Consider the following 15,124-nt stretch of genomic DNA (forward strand, 5'->3'; position numbering starts at 1 on the left):
TCCCATGGATTGAAAGATGAAAAACAGCATGGGTTTACTTCAGGGAGATCATGTCAAACTAATCTTATAGATTTTTTTGATTGGGTGACTAAAATAATAAATGGCGGAGGTGCAGTAGACATCGCTTATCTAGACTTTAGTAAGGCTTTTGATACTGTGCCACATAGAAGGCTTATCAATAAATTACAGTATTTGTGCGTGGACTCCCATATTGTTCAATGGATTAGGCAGTGGCTGAGGGTTGTAGACAACAGAGGGTTGTAGTCAATGGAGTATATTCAGACCATGGTCTTGTTACCAGTGGGGTACTTCAGGGATCTGTTCTGGGACCCATATTATTTAATATCTTTATAAGCAAAATTGCAGAAGGCCTTGATGATAAGGTGTGTCTTTTTGCTGATGACACAAAGATTTGTAATAGGGTTGATGTTCCTGGAGGGATACACCAATTGGAAAAGGATTTAGGAAAACTAGAGGAATGGTCAAAAATCTGGCAACTAAAATTTAACGTTGATAAGTGCAAGATAATGCACCTGGGGCATAAAACCCAAGAGCAGAATATATAATCAGTGATACAGTCCTAACCTCAGTATCTGAGGAATGGGATTTAGGGGTCATAATTTCAGAAGACTTAAAGGTAGGCAGACAATGTCATAGAGCAGCAGGAAATGCTAGCAGAATGCTTGGGTGTATAGGGAGAGGCATTACCAGGAGAAAGAGGGAGGTGCTCATGCCGCTCTACAGAGCACTAGTGAGACCTCATTTGGAGTATTGTGCTCAGTACTGGAGACCAGTGATGGCCAGTTCGCATTGTTCGCCCGCGAACATATGCGGGCTGCCATCTTTTTTCACAAGTCCGGCGAGGCACAGGTAAGCCCTTACCTGTGCCTGTGCGCGAGACGGGTTCCTAACACTAAATTCTACCTGTTATGTGCCATGACGGCTACCATACAATTCAGGGAGTGTAGGTTCCACATGCATGCTGGGCCTGCTTTAATGTTGCATTGCATGTTTTGTTTTACAGTGTTTTTCTCAGCCATAGCAACGTGCCCCTGTGCATTAGGATGTGCTGACTGACCCCCTTTTTCTTTGCAGTTTGTACTGAAGGTGTGACTGACACCTCAGTCGTGCACTCCTGACCAGCTCATCTGACCCATAGGCTGATTTTAATTAGTGTGAGTATATAGCTTGGCCTGCTCCCCCTCACTCACTGGAAGCCATTTGGCACCAGGAGAGATATAGTTGTGGACTCTCATTGCATTCTTTGGTGGCCATTTGGCACCAGGAGTGGTGTGGAGTGGGCCTGGCATGCATGTTGGTACCTGCATTCCTTGGATATAATGGAGGCCATGTTGGCACCAAAAATGACAGAAATGAAAGCAGGCCCAGCATGCATGTGGAACCTACACTCTCTGAATTGTTTGGTAGCCGTCATGGCACATAACAGATAGAATTTAGTGTTAGGAACCCGTCTTACAGAGATCGCCTTGACGTGCGGCAGACGGGCTCAAATAATTTTGTACAAAATGATTTGCCAAGCATCTCTAATTTAGTATAGCACTAGCAATTATTATTCATTTTTGTACTTTATTTGGTTTGCAGAGAGATGTTGCATTGCATGTTTTGTTTTACAGAAGCATTGCAATGTATCATATGAGCGAACAGAGACTTGTAGGTTCAAGTATCCCCATGCGTTAATTTACATGTTTAAATACATGTAAAATGTAAAAAAAACTCTACAGAATTGCTATCACCATCTTTGTAACATCCCGTACAATTAATTGACTTCGTTATTTATCCTGGGTGATGAACATGGTAAAAATATGACAGAAAAAGAATGCCAAAACTTGCATTTTGTGTTCCAAATTACTATACAGTAGCTAATTGGACTTAGCATCATTTACACAATACAATGCTTACTGCAGTTTGGTAGCTGACAGACTCCCTCTAAATTACATGAGATATTTTGCCATACCTTTTCACATTTGTGTGTGGTTGTAATATGCTCATTCTGGATTAACTCCTTCCTGACATATGACGTAATAGTACGTCATGGCGGCAAGTGACTTGCCGCATTTTGACATACTATTACGTCATGGTGATCGGTGTGCGCCCGATCACTGCAGGGTCCCCGGCAGTACCTGATAGCTGGGCCCCTGCTGTATCCGCCCGCATCGCTGTAAAAGCCTATGTCGGTGGATTAACCCATGCTATGCCGCGGTCAGTGCTGACCGTGGCATAGAAGGGGTTTGAGGCAGGTGAGGGAGCCCATCAGTCCCCGCGCTGCTATGGCGGGGACCCGATGGGTGACAAGGCAGCCCCAATGCCATGCACAAGTTGCCGAATGCCTTGCATGGCATCGGGACTTGCCTTCTACGGGGGCCGAGTAGATCCAGCCCCAGGCTCAGCTCCTAGGTAACCTGTTAGTGTATTACTCTATGCAATACACTAACAGGCAATGCATTGCAATATAGATGTATTGTAATGCATTGCAGAGGGGATCAGACCATCAAAAGTTGAAGTCCCAGAGTGGCATAGAAATAAAGTAAAAAAAAAAAAAAAGCAAGAAAAAATGATAAAAATAAATAAATAAAAACGCCCCTTTCCCCTGATTTTATAATAAAAAATAGAAAAAATAAGGAAAACACACATATTCGGTATCACTGCGTCCGTAACGACCGGCTCTATAAATGTATCACATGATCCACCCCGTCCGATAAACACCATTAAAAAAAATTGTCACCTTACATCACAAAAAGTGCAACACTATGCGATCAAAAAGGCATATGTCCCACAAAATGGTACCAATAAAACCGTCACCATATCCCGCAAATAATTAGCCCATTTTTTTTTTCTAAATTGCTATTACTATGTTAAAGTGAAATAAATAAAAAAAGGATACATATTAGGTATTGTTGCATCTGTAACAACCAGCTCTATAAAAATATCACATGACCTACCCCCTCGGGTGAAAACTGTAAAAAAATTAAAAATTAAAACAGTGCCAAAAAAAGCCAAAACACTAAGCGATTAAAAAGATGTATGCCCTCCAAAATAGTACCAATTAATCCTGCAAAAAAAGAGACCCTAGCTAAAACAAGTCAAAAAATGAAAAAAGCTATGGCTCTCAGACTATGGAGACACTAAAACATCATTGTTTTTGTTTCAAAAATGCTATTATTGTGTCAAACTTAAATAAATAAAAAAAAAAGCATACATATTAGGTCTTGCCACGTCCGTAACGAACTGCTCTATAAAAATGTCATGACTTAACCCCTCAGGTGAATGCTGCAAAAATAAATAAATAAAAACTGTGCCAAAATTTAAAATTTTTTGGTCACCTTGCCCCATAAAGTGTAATAATGAATGATCAAAAAAATAATATGTACCCAAAATTGTTACCAATAAAAACATCAACTCGTCCTGCAAAAAAGAATAAGAAAAAGTATACATATTAGGTATTGCCACGTCCGTAACGAGCTGCTCTATATCTGCTCTATAAAAATGTCATGACTTAACCCCTCAGGTGAATGCTGTAAACTCGTCCTGCAAAAAACTAGCCCCTGCCAATAATCAGCAGAAAAATAAAAAAAATAAGGCATCCAGAAAATGGAGACACAAAAACATAATTTTTTTTTCAAAAATGCTTTATTATGTAAAACTGAAACAAAGTATACATATTTGATATTATTGCGTCCGTAAAAAAACTGCTCTATTAAAATAGCACATGATCTACCCTGTCAGATGAATATTGTAAAAAATAAAATATGGTGCCAAAACAGCCATTTATTTGTTACCTTGCCTCATAAAAAATTTAATATAGAGCAATTAAAAATCATATGTACCACAAAATAGTACCAATAAAGTGGCACCTTATCCCCTAGTTTCCAAGATAGGGTCACTTTTTGGGAGTTTCTACTGTAAGGGTGCATCAGGGGGGCTTTAAATGAGACATGGCATCTAAAAACCAGTCCAGCAAAATCTACCTGCCTACCATTTATGGGGGGGGGGGGGGGGGTTCCACTATGATAGCCCCACACAGTGATTTCAGGGACTCCTTAAAAAGTGGGTTTGGGAAATTTTCTTAAAAATTTTAAGAATTGCTTATAAAAACTTCTAAGCCTTCTAACATCCTAAAAAAATAAAATGTCATTTACAAAATGGTGTCAAAATAAAGTAGGCATATGGGGAATGTTAAGTAATACATATTTTATGAGGTATCACTTTCTGTTTTAAAAGCAGAGAAATAGAAATTTTGAAAATTGCAAATGTTTAAATTTTTTTTGTAAATTTTGGATTTTTTTCATAAAAAAATGTGAAATATATTGACTCAAATTTGTGACTATCATAAAGTATAATGTGTCATGAGAAAACAATCTCAGAATGGCTTGGATAAGTAAAATTGTTCCAAACTTATTACCACATAAGGCTGCTTTCACACTAGCGTTCGCTGGTCCGCTCGTGAGCTCCGTTTGAAGGAGCTCACGAGCGGACCCGAACGCAGCCGTCCAGCCCTGATGCAGTCTGAATGGAGGCGGATCCGCTCAGACTGCATCAGTCTGGCGGCGTTCAGCCTCCGCTCCGCTCGCCTCCGCACGGACAGGCGGACAGCTGAACGCTGCTTGCAGCGTTCGGGTGTCCGCCTGGCCGTGCGGAGGCGTGCGGATCCGTGCGGATCCGTCCAGACTTTCAATGTAAGTCAATGGGGACGGATCCGTTTGAAGATGCCACAATGTGGCTCAATCTTCAAGCGGATCCGTCCCCCATTGACTTTACATTGAAAGTCTGGACGGATCCGTACTAGGCTATTTTCACACTTAGCTGTTCTATGCTAAAAATAATGCAGACGGATCCGTTCTGAACGGAGCCTCCGTCTGCATTATTATGAGCGGATCCGTTCAGAATGGATCCGCCCGAACGCTAGTGTGAAAGTAGCCTCAAGTGACATATGTCAGATTTGCAAACAATGGCCTGGGCAGAAGGGTGTAATTTGGCCCGGGGTAGAAGGGGTTAAACTTCTGCTAAATCTTTTTTTGGAGATATCTACGATGATACCATTTAGTCCGTTTTCTACTATTGTTGATGATGACATATACTTTTTTATATATGGCTATATTTGAGAGCATAGTAGATTGTAATTGTTTTTTAGACATATTAAATTAAAATATATTAAACCCCTAATATTTTTGCCGTAGAATAAACACAATACCAGTACTTGGAAAATTTTGATATACAGTACACATGTACCAGACACAGCTTACCTCTTCAAAGGATTTTTGTCTTGAGAATACCAATTCATCTAGATTCATTATAAGTTCTTGTATTCCTGTATATTTCAAAAATGTGTCTTGGTGCCTGGAAATGACTTCATACTCTGGCTTATGTTCCTTCAAAAACACAAAATATTTCAAAAGAAAAATTGTGCAGTGTTATAATTGGGCAAAGCTGTAGAGGGCGCAGAGTTACAGACATAGCATGGTAGTTGGGGGCTCTCTTCCTGATTTAGCATTGTGGCTCAGGAGCTTTTGACTTTGGTTACAAATTTCCTATTGTTTATTATCCCATTGAGAAGATAAAAAATTTCTGTAAAATTATCTGTCTGCCAGTTTTGAGCCCTATGTTTGATAAAGATATGGTCTATTTTATAGCATAAACAAGGCATATAGTAGATCTTACAGTAAGTAGATCATGTACCATTTATAACAAAATGGTAAATAAAAAGCCTGTTAAATTCATCAGTTTTTAATGGCAAAATGTAAAAGACGGACAAAAATGGATGCACACACTGATGCAGAATGGCCATTAAAAACTGACATGATTATTTCTGTACAATGTTCATGCTCATTTTGCTCATTCTGTTGAGAGGGTCTAATTTATTAATGTAATACCCAATCTATGTGACCTATTTACTGTTTTTGCTTTCCAAACACTCTTGTAAGGGTGAAAATGTCTTTAGGAGGAAAGTAGAAGTTTTTGCTGTTAATGTTGACACACATATTCAAGCCAACAGCTGGTACATACATTTCTCTAATTTCCTCGGTATGCTTTTCATATATTGTTGCTTTAACGCATTTAAAAAATAAAAACATTAATTATAGAAACATTGAAAAAAAAAGTAAAACAATTACATTTACCTGTGCAAGGATTGATGTGTGCAGGACTGGTAATATGTATGATGTGCAGATCCTTTCTTCAAGGCTTTTAGTTAATGTGTCCTATAAGAGAGTTTATGTTGGAACATGTTAGATAACAACACAGAAAAAGGAAAAAAGTTTCTAAAATGTAGATAGGGTAATAAAATGTGTGTCACCTTTTACAGCATCAATCAAGAGAGGTGCAGATAAGTGGATGGGGAGAGTTCTATTGTAATATATCCCCTTATGATGGCACACGGGGTGCCTATAGCTTTATAGTATGGCTTTGCTGTATGCAAGTGAGCACATTTGCTGTCCACACCAGAGCCCAAATAATCACATCGAGGCTACATGCACACGACTGTACCGTTTTTTGCAGTCCGCAAACCGCGGATCTACAAAAAACGGAAGCCGCCCGTGTGCCTTCTGCAAATTGTGGAACGGAATGGGCGGCCGTCAATATAAATGCTTATTCTTGTCCGCAAAGAGCGGACAAGAATAGGACATGTTATTTTTTTTTGCGGGGCCGCGGAACGGAGCAACGGATGCGGACAGCACACGGAGTGCTGTCCGCATCTTTTGCGGCCCCATTGAAGTGAATGGGTCCGCATCCGAGCCGCCAAAACGGCGGCTCGAATGCGGACCCAAACACAGGCTGTGTGCATGAGGCCCAAGCCACTTAGTAGAAAAACATTATCCCATTCATTTTTATGGGATTAAAACTGCTATCAGAGTGTCTTAGTTCGTATTAGTCTTCATCAGTTCAATTTAGGTTACTATTTCTTTTACATTTTTCATCAACCCCTTAAGCACTTTTTTCTTTCCTGCTTTCCAAGACCCATAGCTTTTTTACTTTTCAATTCAGATCGCCTTATGAGGGCTTATTTTTTTGTGGGACAGCTGTATTTTTTAAAGGCACTATTTAATTTACCATATCTTCTACTGTAAATTGGGGAAAAAACTTGGAGGGAGGAAATAAAAATATAGCAATTTTGCCATGGTTTTTCAGGTTTTCTTTTTATGACATTCACTATACTCAAAAAACTACCACATTCTGTGGGTCAGTACGATTACAGCAATACCAAGTATTCTGTGGATTTTAATATGTTTTACTAATAAAAGACAATAAAATAAACTTTGAAAAACAAAAATTTACTTGCATCGCCATATTTTGGAACCCAGAACTTTTTTATGTTTTCCACTACAGAACTGTGTTTTGTTTTTTGTAGGGCCAGAGGGAGTTTTTTATTGTTACTATTTTGGGGCACATATGACATTTTGATCACTTTATATTAAATTTGCAGGGGGCAATGTAGTGTCCCACTACGTAAATGTGGGCACTACTCAAGGGTCAATTGGGTCACGTTGTTCCCCACCTCTTGTGGAACATGGTCATGGTATTTTGTATTGCATTTTAATGTATGTTGCTATGTTATCTCCTGTATACCAGGCCTGTTAGTGGTGTAGTTCCTCCTCCTAGGCAGTAGAGGGAGCTAGGGAACCCCCTAGTATATATAGTCTGTGTGTTGAGTTATTTTGAGGACACACCAAATTCACACTGTTATACAAGCTGTACACTGACTACTTTACATTGTATCAAAGTGTCAGATCTTCAGTGTTGTCCCATGAAAAGATAGAATAAAATATTTACAAAAATGGGAGGTGTACTCACTTTTGTGAGATACTGTAAGTCACTGAAACATTTTAAAGAGAATCTATCACCAGTTTTTTGCTGCCAATTCCTAACAGCCCCATCACATGTTGATGAGTCCTTATATTCGTAAGCTCTTGACTCTTCCCCTGCCAACATTTTTTCAACTGACATTAACAGTAAGTGGGTAGGGAGATCTAGAAGCTCATGAATATCATTACTCATTGACAGGCGCTGGAGCTGTTCAATATAATTTTTAGCAAAACAGCATCTCCAAGCCCACTGTTATCAACCCCTTTGAAAAATGCATTTGTGCTTTTGGAAAAATCATTGTAGGTACAGTACCTACAAATGGATGCATTTTTTTATGGATTACTCAATCCCAATCCTATTCGTCGCATGCAATTCATTTATGTATTTTTTTTTTTTTTTACCAAATTGATTATTCTCCTTCTGAGATCATAATTTCCAGAAGTGGAAAACTATATCTACAAGAAGATAAACGGTCCATGTGTCAGTGTGTGCTTAGACTGCAGTAGAATTTGTAAGGCTGTGCACTGTCAGTCAGCAAAGTACTGTGCACATTCATGGCAGATAAAAAGTTTGCTGCCATGAGAGGGAATATTTCTAACGCACCCTTCCACACTTGGAGACCTTGATACCCAGCCTTAGGTTCTGCAAAGAGACTTTAGAAAGACAGAGAGAAGGAGTAGCACAACCCCCTTCGTTGCTGTCATCCAATTCTTTCCCATGTTATTGGGAAAGAATTGCACTGGATCATATGCTTTGCAACTGTGCCTTCATACCGTTGGATGTACTACTACTCCTATCCTGCACTTTAGTAAAGAGAGAGATTTATTTATTTATCAACTGGCCTGGTCACTGAAACTAAATACATTTTCTCCTCATTTTACCCTGTGTGAAAATATTGCATTTTTTCACTTGATGATAGCTTGGTATTTTCTCTCTATATATAGAAGGTAGAAGACACAACTTACCAAATTTAATATTTTCTTCATTGCTTTCAGCTCGACATTTCTTTTTTTATTTCCTTCACTTTCAAGCAACTTTATTCTCTTTTCATCACCAGATGCATACTGCCAATCAGTATTCTGAAAGGGGAAAGTGATAGTTCTAGAATTAAACACATTTTTAATGAAAATGTTTTGTAAAACGTATCCACTATGCTATGCCTTGTGCAGGGTCTTTGTGTTGGCTGACAACAGAAAGATTCTCTCATAGGTGTTCTTTGAATCCATGTGTAATAGACTAAGGCCTTGCAGTAGCCAAAGTGTACAGTTCTTTTTTATCATATTGAGGCAGATTTAGCCATGTGTCAATTGTGAAAATACTGCTCATGTTATGTTTGGGCAATACAATTTATGTTCAACATAAAAAGTGTAGCAAATATTTGCCTTTGTAGAACTTAAGATACTGTACACATCCAGATACAATCCTATCAAATATATAGGCTAAATGACTATTTAAATAGGTCTTGCAATAGGAATATGAAATCCAAACCACAGGTAGTATGTTAGGGTATGTTCAAAAGGTTGTATTAGCAGTTTTTGCAATAGATTCTCGGCCAGTTCATCGTTAACGAGCATTCTCAGGAACACTTGTTTGTGATCATCTGGCAGTCTAATACTGCTGACGATTGCCTGATGAATGAGAAAATGCTTGTCCATCAGGCAATTGTGATTTTTAGCACAAATCATAGTTTCAGGTGGCAGAACGTGCTGTCTAAGCTGCTCCTGGCAAACAACTAGACAGCATGGGGACCGAACAATGGCATAACGATCGCTCATCACTATGCTGTGGTGGAGATGGCTGCATGTAATAGAAGCTGTCTCCTCTTAGTGAGCAGGCGATTGCCAGGAACGTTTCCCTCTTGACAATTGCCTACAGAATCAGGCTGTTTAATACAGATAACAATGCAAATGAATGTAAAAAAAAAGGATTTTTTCATCAGCATTGGTGAGTGCCGCCTTTTTTCTATTCTCCTCGCTGCATTTATGCGTTTACTATTCGTCTTTTCTCACCACTCCCAGTGTCAGTATTACTTCTTCTCCTGATGAGCCTTGTCTCCAAATGAAGTCAGGGCAGAACCTGGAGCAATGTAGCTTTTTTTATGGCTAGGAAGAATACATAAAAAAAAAAAAAAAACTAAATAAAAGAGAGGGGGAAATAAAAGACAAACTCAATATGTATAAAAAGGAGGGTGTAATTAGAACCTAATCAAGGCAGTCAATGGAGAATTCAATGGAGAAAAAGTAGAGAATGAGATAATGATGAAAAAACATGAAAAATATATAAGGGATAAAGGTGATTATTACAGAGCAGGTGTGTACAAATGGCAACCAAACTATAAGGAAAGAGAGAAAGAAAAGAAAAAACTGTCAAGAGGGAAAATACTGTAGATGATGGTGTTAAAAAATCCTACAGTGATGTAGTAAATAAGTGAGTATTCATGCCTAGAATAAATAGGACGTCAAGAGATAAGAATAGGAGTAGGAAGTAATTCCAACCCTCAAATCAAGCAGGAGGATTTTGTGAAACAAGGCTACAGAAAATGCTAGCACCTTTGAGACAATATGTTCCCTCAAGAGAAATTAAAGAAAGGAGCAAATATGGGAGATATGAGACACCCAAAAATAGTTTCAACTGTCAGAACTAGATAAAAGATCAATATACAATGTGAATAGAAAGAAATAGAATGGAAAAAGAAAGAAAGAACCTCAGGTAGAAATAGAGAAATCAGCGATTCCCATAGAAAAGATTTTCTCCGCCTGCACAAATAGATGAAAATGTTTTTTTAGAAGCTCCAAATCAGGACAACAATCCAAATCGAATAAGTGTAGAAAGAGTAAGAAAAGAGGCCTAGAAGAAGTGGAAAAAGAGGAAGAAAAAGGTATTTTTTGATCTTTGGTTATCTAATGTACCATTCAGTGTGTGAGGATTAGAAGAAATTGCACCCAGGAAGAAGACAATGTCCGTGTGGGGAACAATTTGTAGGAAGAACAGGCAGAAAGTTAATAGTTAGACTAGGAGAACACATAAGGAATATTAAAATGGAGTAAAATCTTATAGTGTATCGTCACATTTTCATGACAAGCATAATGAAAGCCCAAAAGGGTTGAAAGTGATAGGAATGTTTCATTGTGAAAAGCATTGGAGAGGGGGGTTATAATTAGAAATCTATCCCAGAAAGGAACAGAGTGGAGCTGGATGTTAATTGTTTTATTTGAGGTGGAGTCAGAACTGTTCCTAAAGGGGGTTTGGGCGGATGTTTTAAAAGTAGGAATTGTGTTTGTGATATTGAATCCACAGTCCTTGAAGAAGCTGTGAGGAGAAACCGGTTGGGCGGGCGTATGGCTAAATTATTTTATGCTTAAGGCTTTTTTTAATCTTATATTGTGTAAGTAATGAAATAAAAGAAGTGTGTCCTTTTAACTGACAGTTCTACCAATGGTGTCAATATTTTTGAGTTACCAACCAGAAAAATCCTTAAGGAGAGAAGAAAGGGAGAAGCGCTGGAAAGGCCCCTCTATTACGAAGAGAAACCACCAACATCAGCTGCTGATCCGGTTGCTAGGGAAGATTGTGTTCCTCCACCACTGAGAGAGATATGGAAATGAAGGATATCTGGGCGTGGTTCAGCCCTGACTTTATTTTTAGACAAGGCTCATCAACCGGAGAAGTATTACTGACACTGGGAGTGGTGAGAAAAGATGCATACTAAACGCATAAAAGACGCAAGAACTGTTTAGGCCACTCCAAATACATATATATATATAAATATATATATATATACATATATATCTTTTTTTATGTCTAATACAGCCTTAAAGGGGTTATCCAACCCAGAATATTGATGACTCATCCTTCACTACACTGCACTTCCTCTAGAAAGTGCGATGTAATACAAGTGCCTGCTCCATTCAAGTGAATGGAACAAGTGCTTAAAATTACACTACACCGCCACTCCAGAGGAGAAGAGGTGTAGTGTGTAGACTAGGAGAATGGGCACACATGCAACGCAGCCTCCTCATCTCACAGCTGATCAGCGGGGGTGTCGGATGTCGGACTCCCACCGATCTGATATCGATGACCTATCCTAAGGATAGGTTGTCAATAATCTGGGCTGATCCTGAGATTAGGCCACCTTCTGGAAGATAAAAATTTCATGTCCTTCACCAGGCTGCAAGAAGTATATGAGTTACCTAGGACCCACTTCTATAAGTACCTTCAGGTGAGACACGCATACAACTCCACATTTAGGGGTCCGACTGTGATGGCTGGGAGGGATGTCGCATTGCACCAGATTCTGTCCAAAGGGGCGAAGAGAGGTATGATCTCCTGTATATACAAGCTGTACTCGATAAGTTTTTGCTACTACATCCGCTGGCGGCTAGGGGTAAGTGAGAAAAAGATGTAGGCGAACTAACAGATGACCAATGGTCTGACATACTGGAGGCAATACCTCTCTCTTCCTTGAGCGAAGGACGTAAACTCTCGCAGCTGTTTATAGTCCACAGGGTCTACAAGACACAGTTTTTTTGTTCCGCATAGGTTTTAGACCTACGACTGAATGTCCAAGGTGCTCTGTAGAGTCGGCGGACTTGATGCACATGATGTGGAAGTGCGAGAAGCTAGGGAGATACTGGAAGATGGTAACTCAGACGATACAGGACGTATACGAGGTACGGATACCGCCTGACCCTAGAGTGTGTGTGTTGGGTTATGTCTCTGAACTGACCACTAGTCAGGTACATAAAATAGCAATAGGTAGAGTGCTATATGTTGCTAGAAAGTTAATTGCCTTGCATTGGATACAGACAGCGCCGCCCACCTTAGGTGAATTCTTAGGTACAGTTGACACGATGTTAAGTTATGAGAGAGTGGTGTACCAGAAGCGTGGATGCCCATCAAAATTTGAGAAACTATGGGAACCATGGTTGTCGTTTCGACCTCTGAATAGCAATGTTTAGTATTATATTTTTGCACCTTTTGTGCTAAAGTGGGGTGGGAGGGGAAGGGTGGGGGGGACGGGTGGAAATTTGAGTGCTACTTACTGTTTGGTAACCTGTCTGCTGTCAGCCTTATAAAAGCTATGTCTGTGTATCATCTCTGCTTATGATCTGTACAACAGTGTATTTACATTGTAAACGCTCAATAAAAAAGATCTGATTTTAAAAAATATATATATATATTCTGGGCTGAATAACCCCTTTAACACCGTTTTCTATCAGACACTGCATAAACCCATCCACCTTCATTAACAGCTCAACACAGAATGATGTTCTTCTCATTCTGCACAAGCCCCACCATGGCTGCTGGCCCACTGATTGACTAATGAGTAATGTTGAGCGAGCATGCTCGGCCGAACTGCTGTTCGACTCGAGCATCGCTATGCTCGGCAGATCCGAGTGCTTGGCCGAATACTTTGGGTACTCAAGTACAATTTAAAACAATGGAAGTCAATGGGAGAACCCCAGGCACCCTCTGCTCAGGAGAGAAGAGGGTGTCTAGTTAATAAAAAAAAGGTTAGAAATTGATGTAAACCCCATCAAAATGGTTTGGAAACAGCATTAGGAGGAAAGCTGGATGCGTCTTAGACTCCTATTATATATGACATATAATAGACAACCACACAAAGGCTATATGCCAAAAGCCAGGTATGTGCAAGCCATCAATCTATTCATGAGACAGTTAACAGCCATCATACCTTACAATGGCAGCCTTGTGCACTATGAGATATTCCAAACCATCTGACTGAGAACCAGTAAACCTCAAAGTTATTTGATCAATATCATTAGGGCGACAAAAAGTTTTCTGATTGTCCTAACATAATATTTAATAACCTTTCTATACAGTTTTGTCATGTAAAAACTAATTTGCATAAACAAGGCCATATGGGAAAGACATGCAAATGAGCAGAATCTGTCTTGTTTTTCAGCTGTCATAAAACTATGAAAACCAATAGATGGCGCTATTGAATTATGAACAGCACCATCTATTGGTTTCACAGTCTTATGACAAGAGTAGACTAATAGTTTTGTCAGAAGACTGTAAAACCAATAGATGGCGCTGTTCATAAGTCAATAGCGCCATCTATTGGTTTCATAGTCTTCTGACAAGAATATTAGACTATAAAAATTTGCGATTAGAATATTTGCGATTTACACTAGGATGATATCTGACACTGGGAAAGCTGGGTAATAACTCAGTGATAAAATCTGACACTGGGAAAGCTGGGAAATAACTCAGTGATACAAATCTGACACTGGAAAAGCTGGATAATAACTCAGTGATAAAATCTGACACTGGGAAAGCTGAGTAATAACTCAGTGATGATATCTAACACTGGGAAAGCTGGGTAGAAATTTTTATTGCAAATTTTCCATGCAAAAGGCTACACTAATAAGCTTGTCATAAGATTTATAGTCTAATATTCTTGTCAGAAGACTATAAGACCAATAGATGGCGCTATTGAGTTATGAACAGCACCAACTATTGGTTTCATAGTCTTCTGACAAAACTAATAGTCTGTTGTCATAAGACTGTGAAACCAATAGATGGCACTGTTCATAACTAGGGTTGAGCGAACCTGAACTGTAAAGTTTGGGTTCGTACCGAACTTTAGGATTTTTGGACCCCGGACCCGAACATTTCTGTAAAAGTTTGGGTTTGGTGTTCACCGCTTTCTTGGTGCTTTTTGAAAGGCTGCACAGCAGCCAATCCACAAGCGTCATACTACTTGCCCCAAGAGGCCATCACAGCCATGCCTACTAATGGCATGGCTGTGATTGGCCAGAGCCAGGCTCTATATAAGCTTGAGTTATGTAGCGCTGCATGTCACTCTGCTGTTACAAGTGTAGGGAGAGGATGCTGCTGGACTTGTGATTTCAGGGAGAGCATAGAAGAGAATGTAACTCAGCGATCTACAGACAAATAGTTGTGTGGGTGCAGGGCACTATCGTTTTACCCTGCCCTGAGCTCATTGACCACAAAATACTAACTTTTTGAATTCTGTTAGTTTATTGGGTGGCGACGGCGGCCATTTTATGCATGCTCATTGCACCAGCACTGCATCTGAGCTTTTGGGACATTGCAAATAAAAAAATTTTGGGGGCAAACTACAACATCTGGATTAGTCAGTGTGCAATTTAAGGTAGAAATACACCCATCATTTTCTGGGTTTTAAAAAACACACCTTTTTTCTTCAAAAAACAGTATTTTCCAGATCTGCAAGTGTTAAATTCAAGTTTAATATATACAGATTTCATATTCTGTTAGCAAAAAAACACTTTTTTTTGCAATCTACAACATCTGTATT

The 15,124-nt window shown here is 39.3% G+C and overlaps 1 protein-coding gene across 3 annotated transcripts in view; it reads right to left on the reverse strand.

Moving 5' to 3' along the window:
* LOC122922501 overlaps positions 1-15,124 on the reverse strand; it is a 442,359-nt gene that overhangs the window by 123,208 nt on the left and 304,027 nt on the right. For all 3 annotated transcript variants that reach the window (XM_044273115.1, XM_044273114.1, XM_044273116.1), the window contains exons 12-14: positions 8,784-8,897; positions 6,135-6,215; positions 5,262-5,387 (exon numbers count right to left, since the gene is read on the reverse strand). In XM_044273115.1, the coding sequence (XP_044129050.1) occupies positions 5,262-5,387; positions 6,135-6,215; positions 8,784-8,897 (321 nt within the window). The remainder of the gene's footprint in view (positions 1-5,261; positions 5,388-6,134; positions 6,216-8,783; positions 8,898-15,124) is intronic.

The sequence above is a fragment of the Bufo gargarizans genome, unplaced genomic scaffold (assembly GCF_014858855.1).
Source record: "Bufo gargarizans isolate SCDJY-AF-19 unplaced genomic scaffold, ASM1485885v1 fragScaff_scaffold_39_pilon, whole genome shotgun sequence".
Lineage (NCBI taxonomy): Eukaryota > Metazoa > Chordata > Amphibia > Anura > Bufonidae > Bufo > Bufo gargarizans.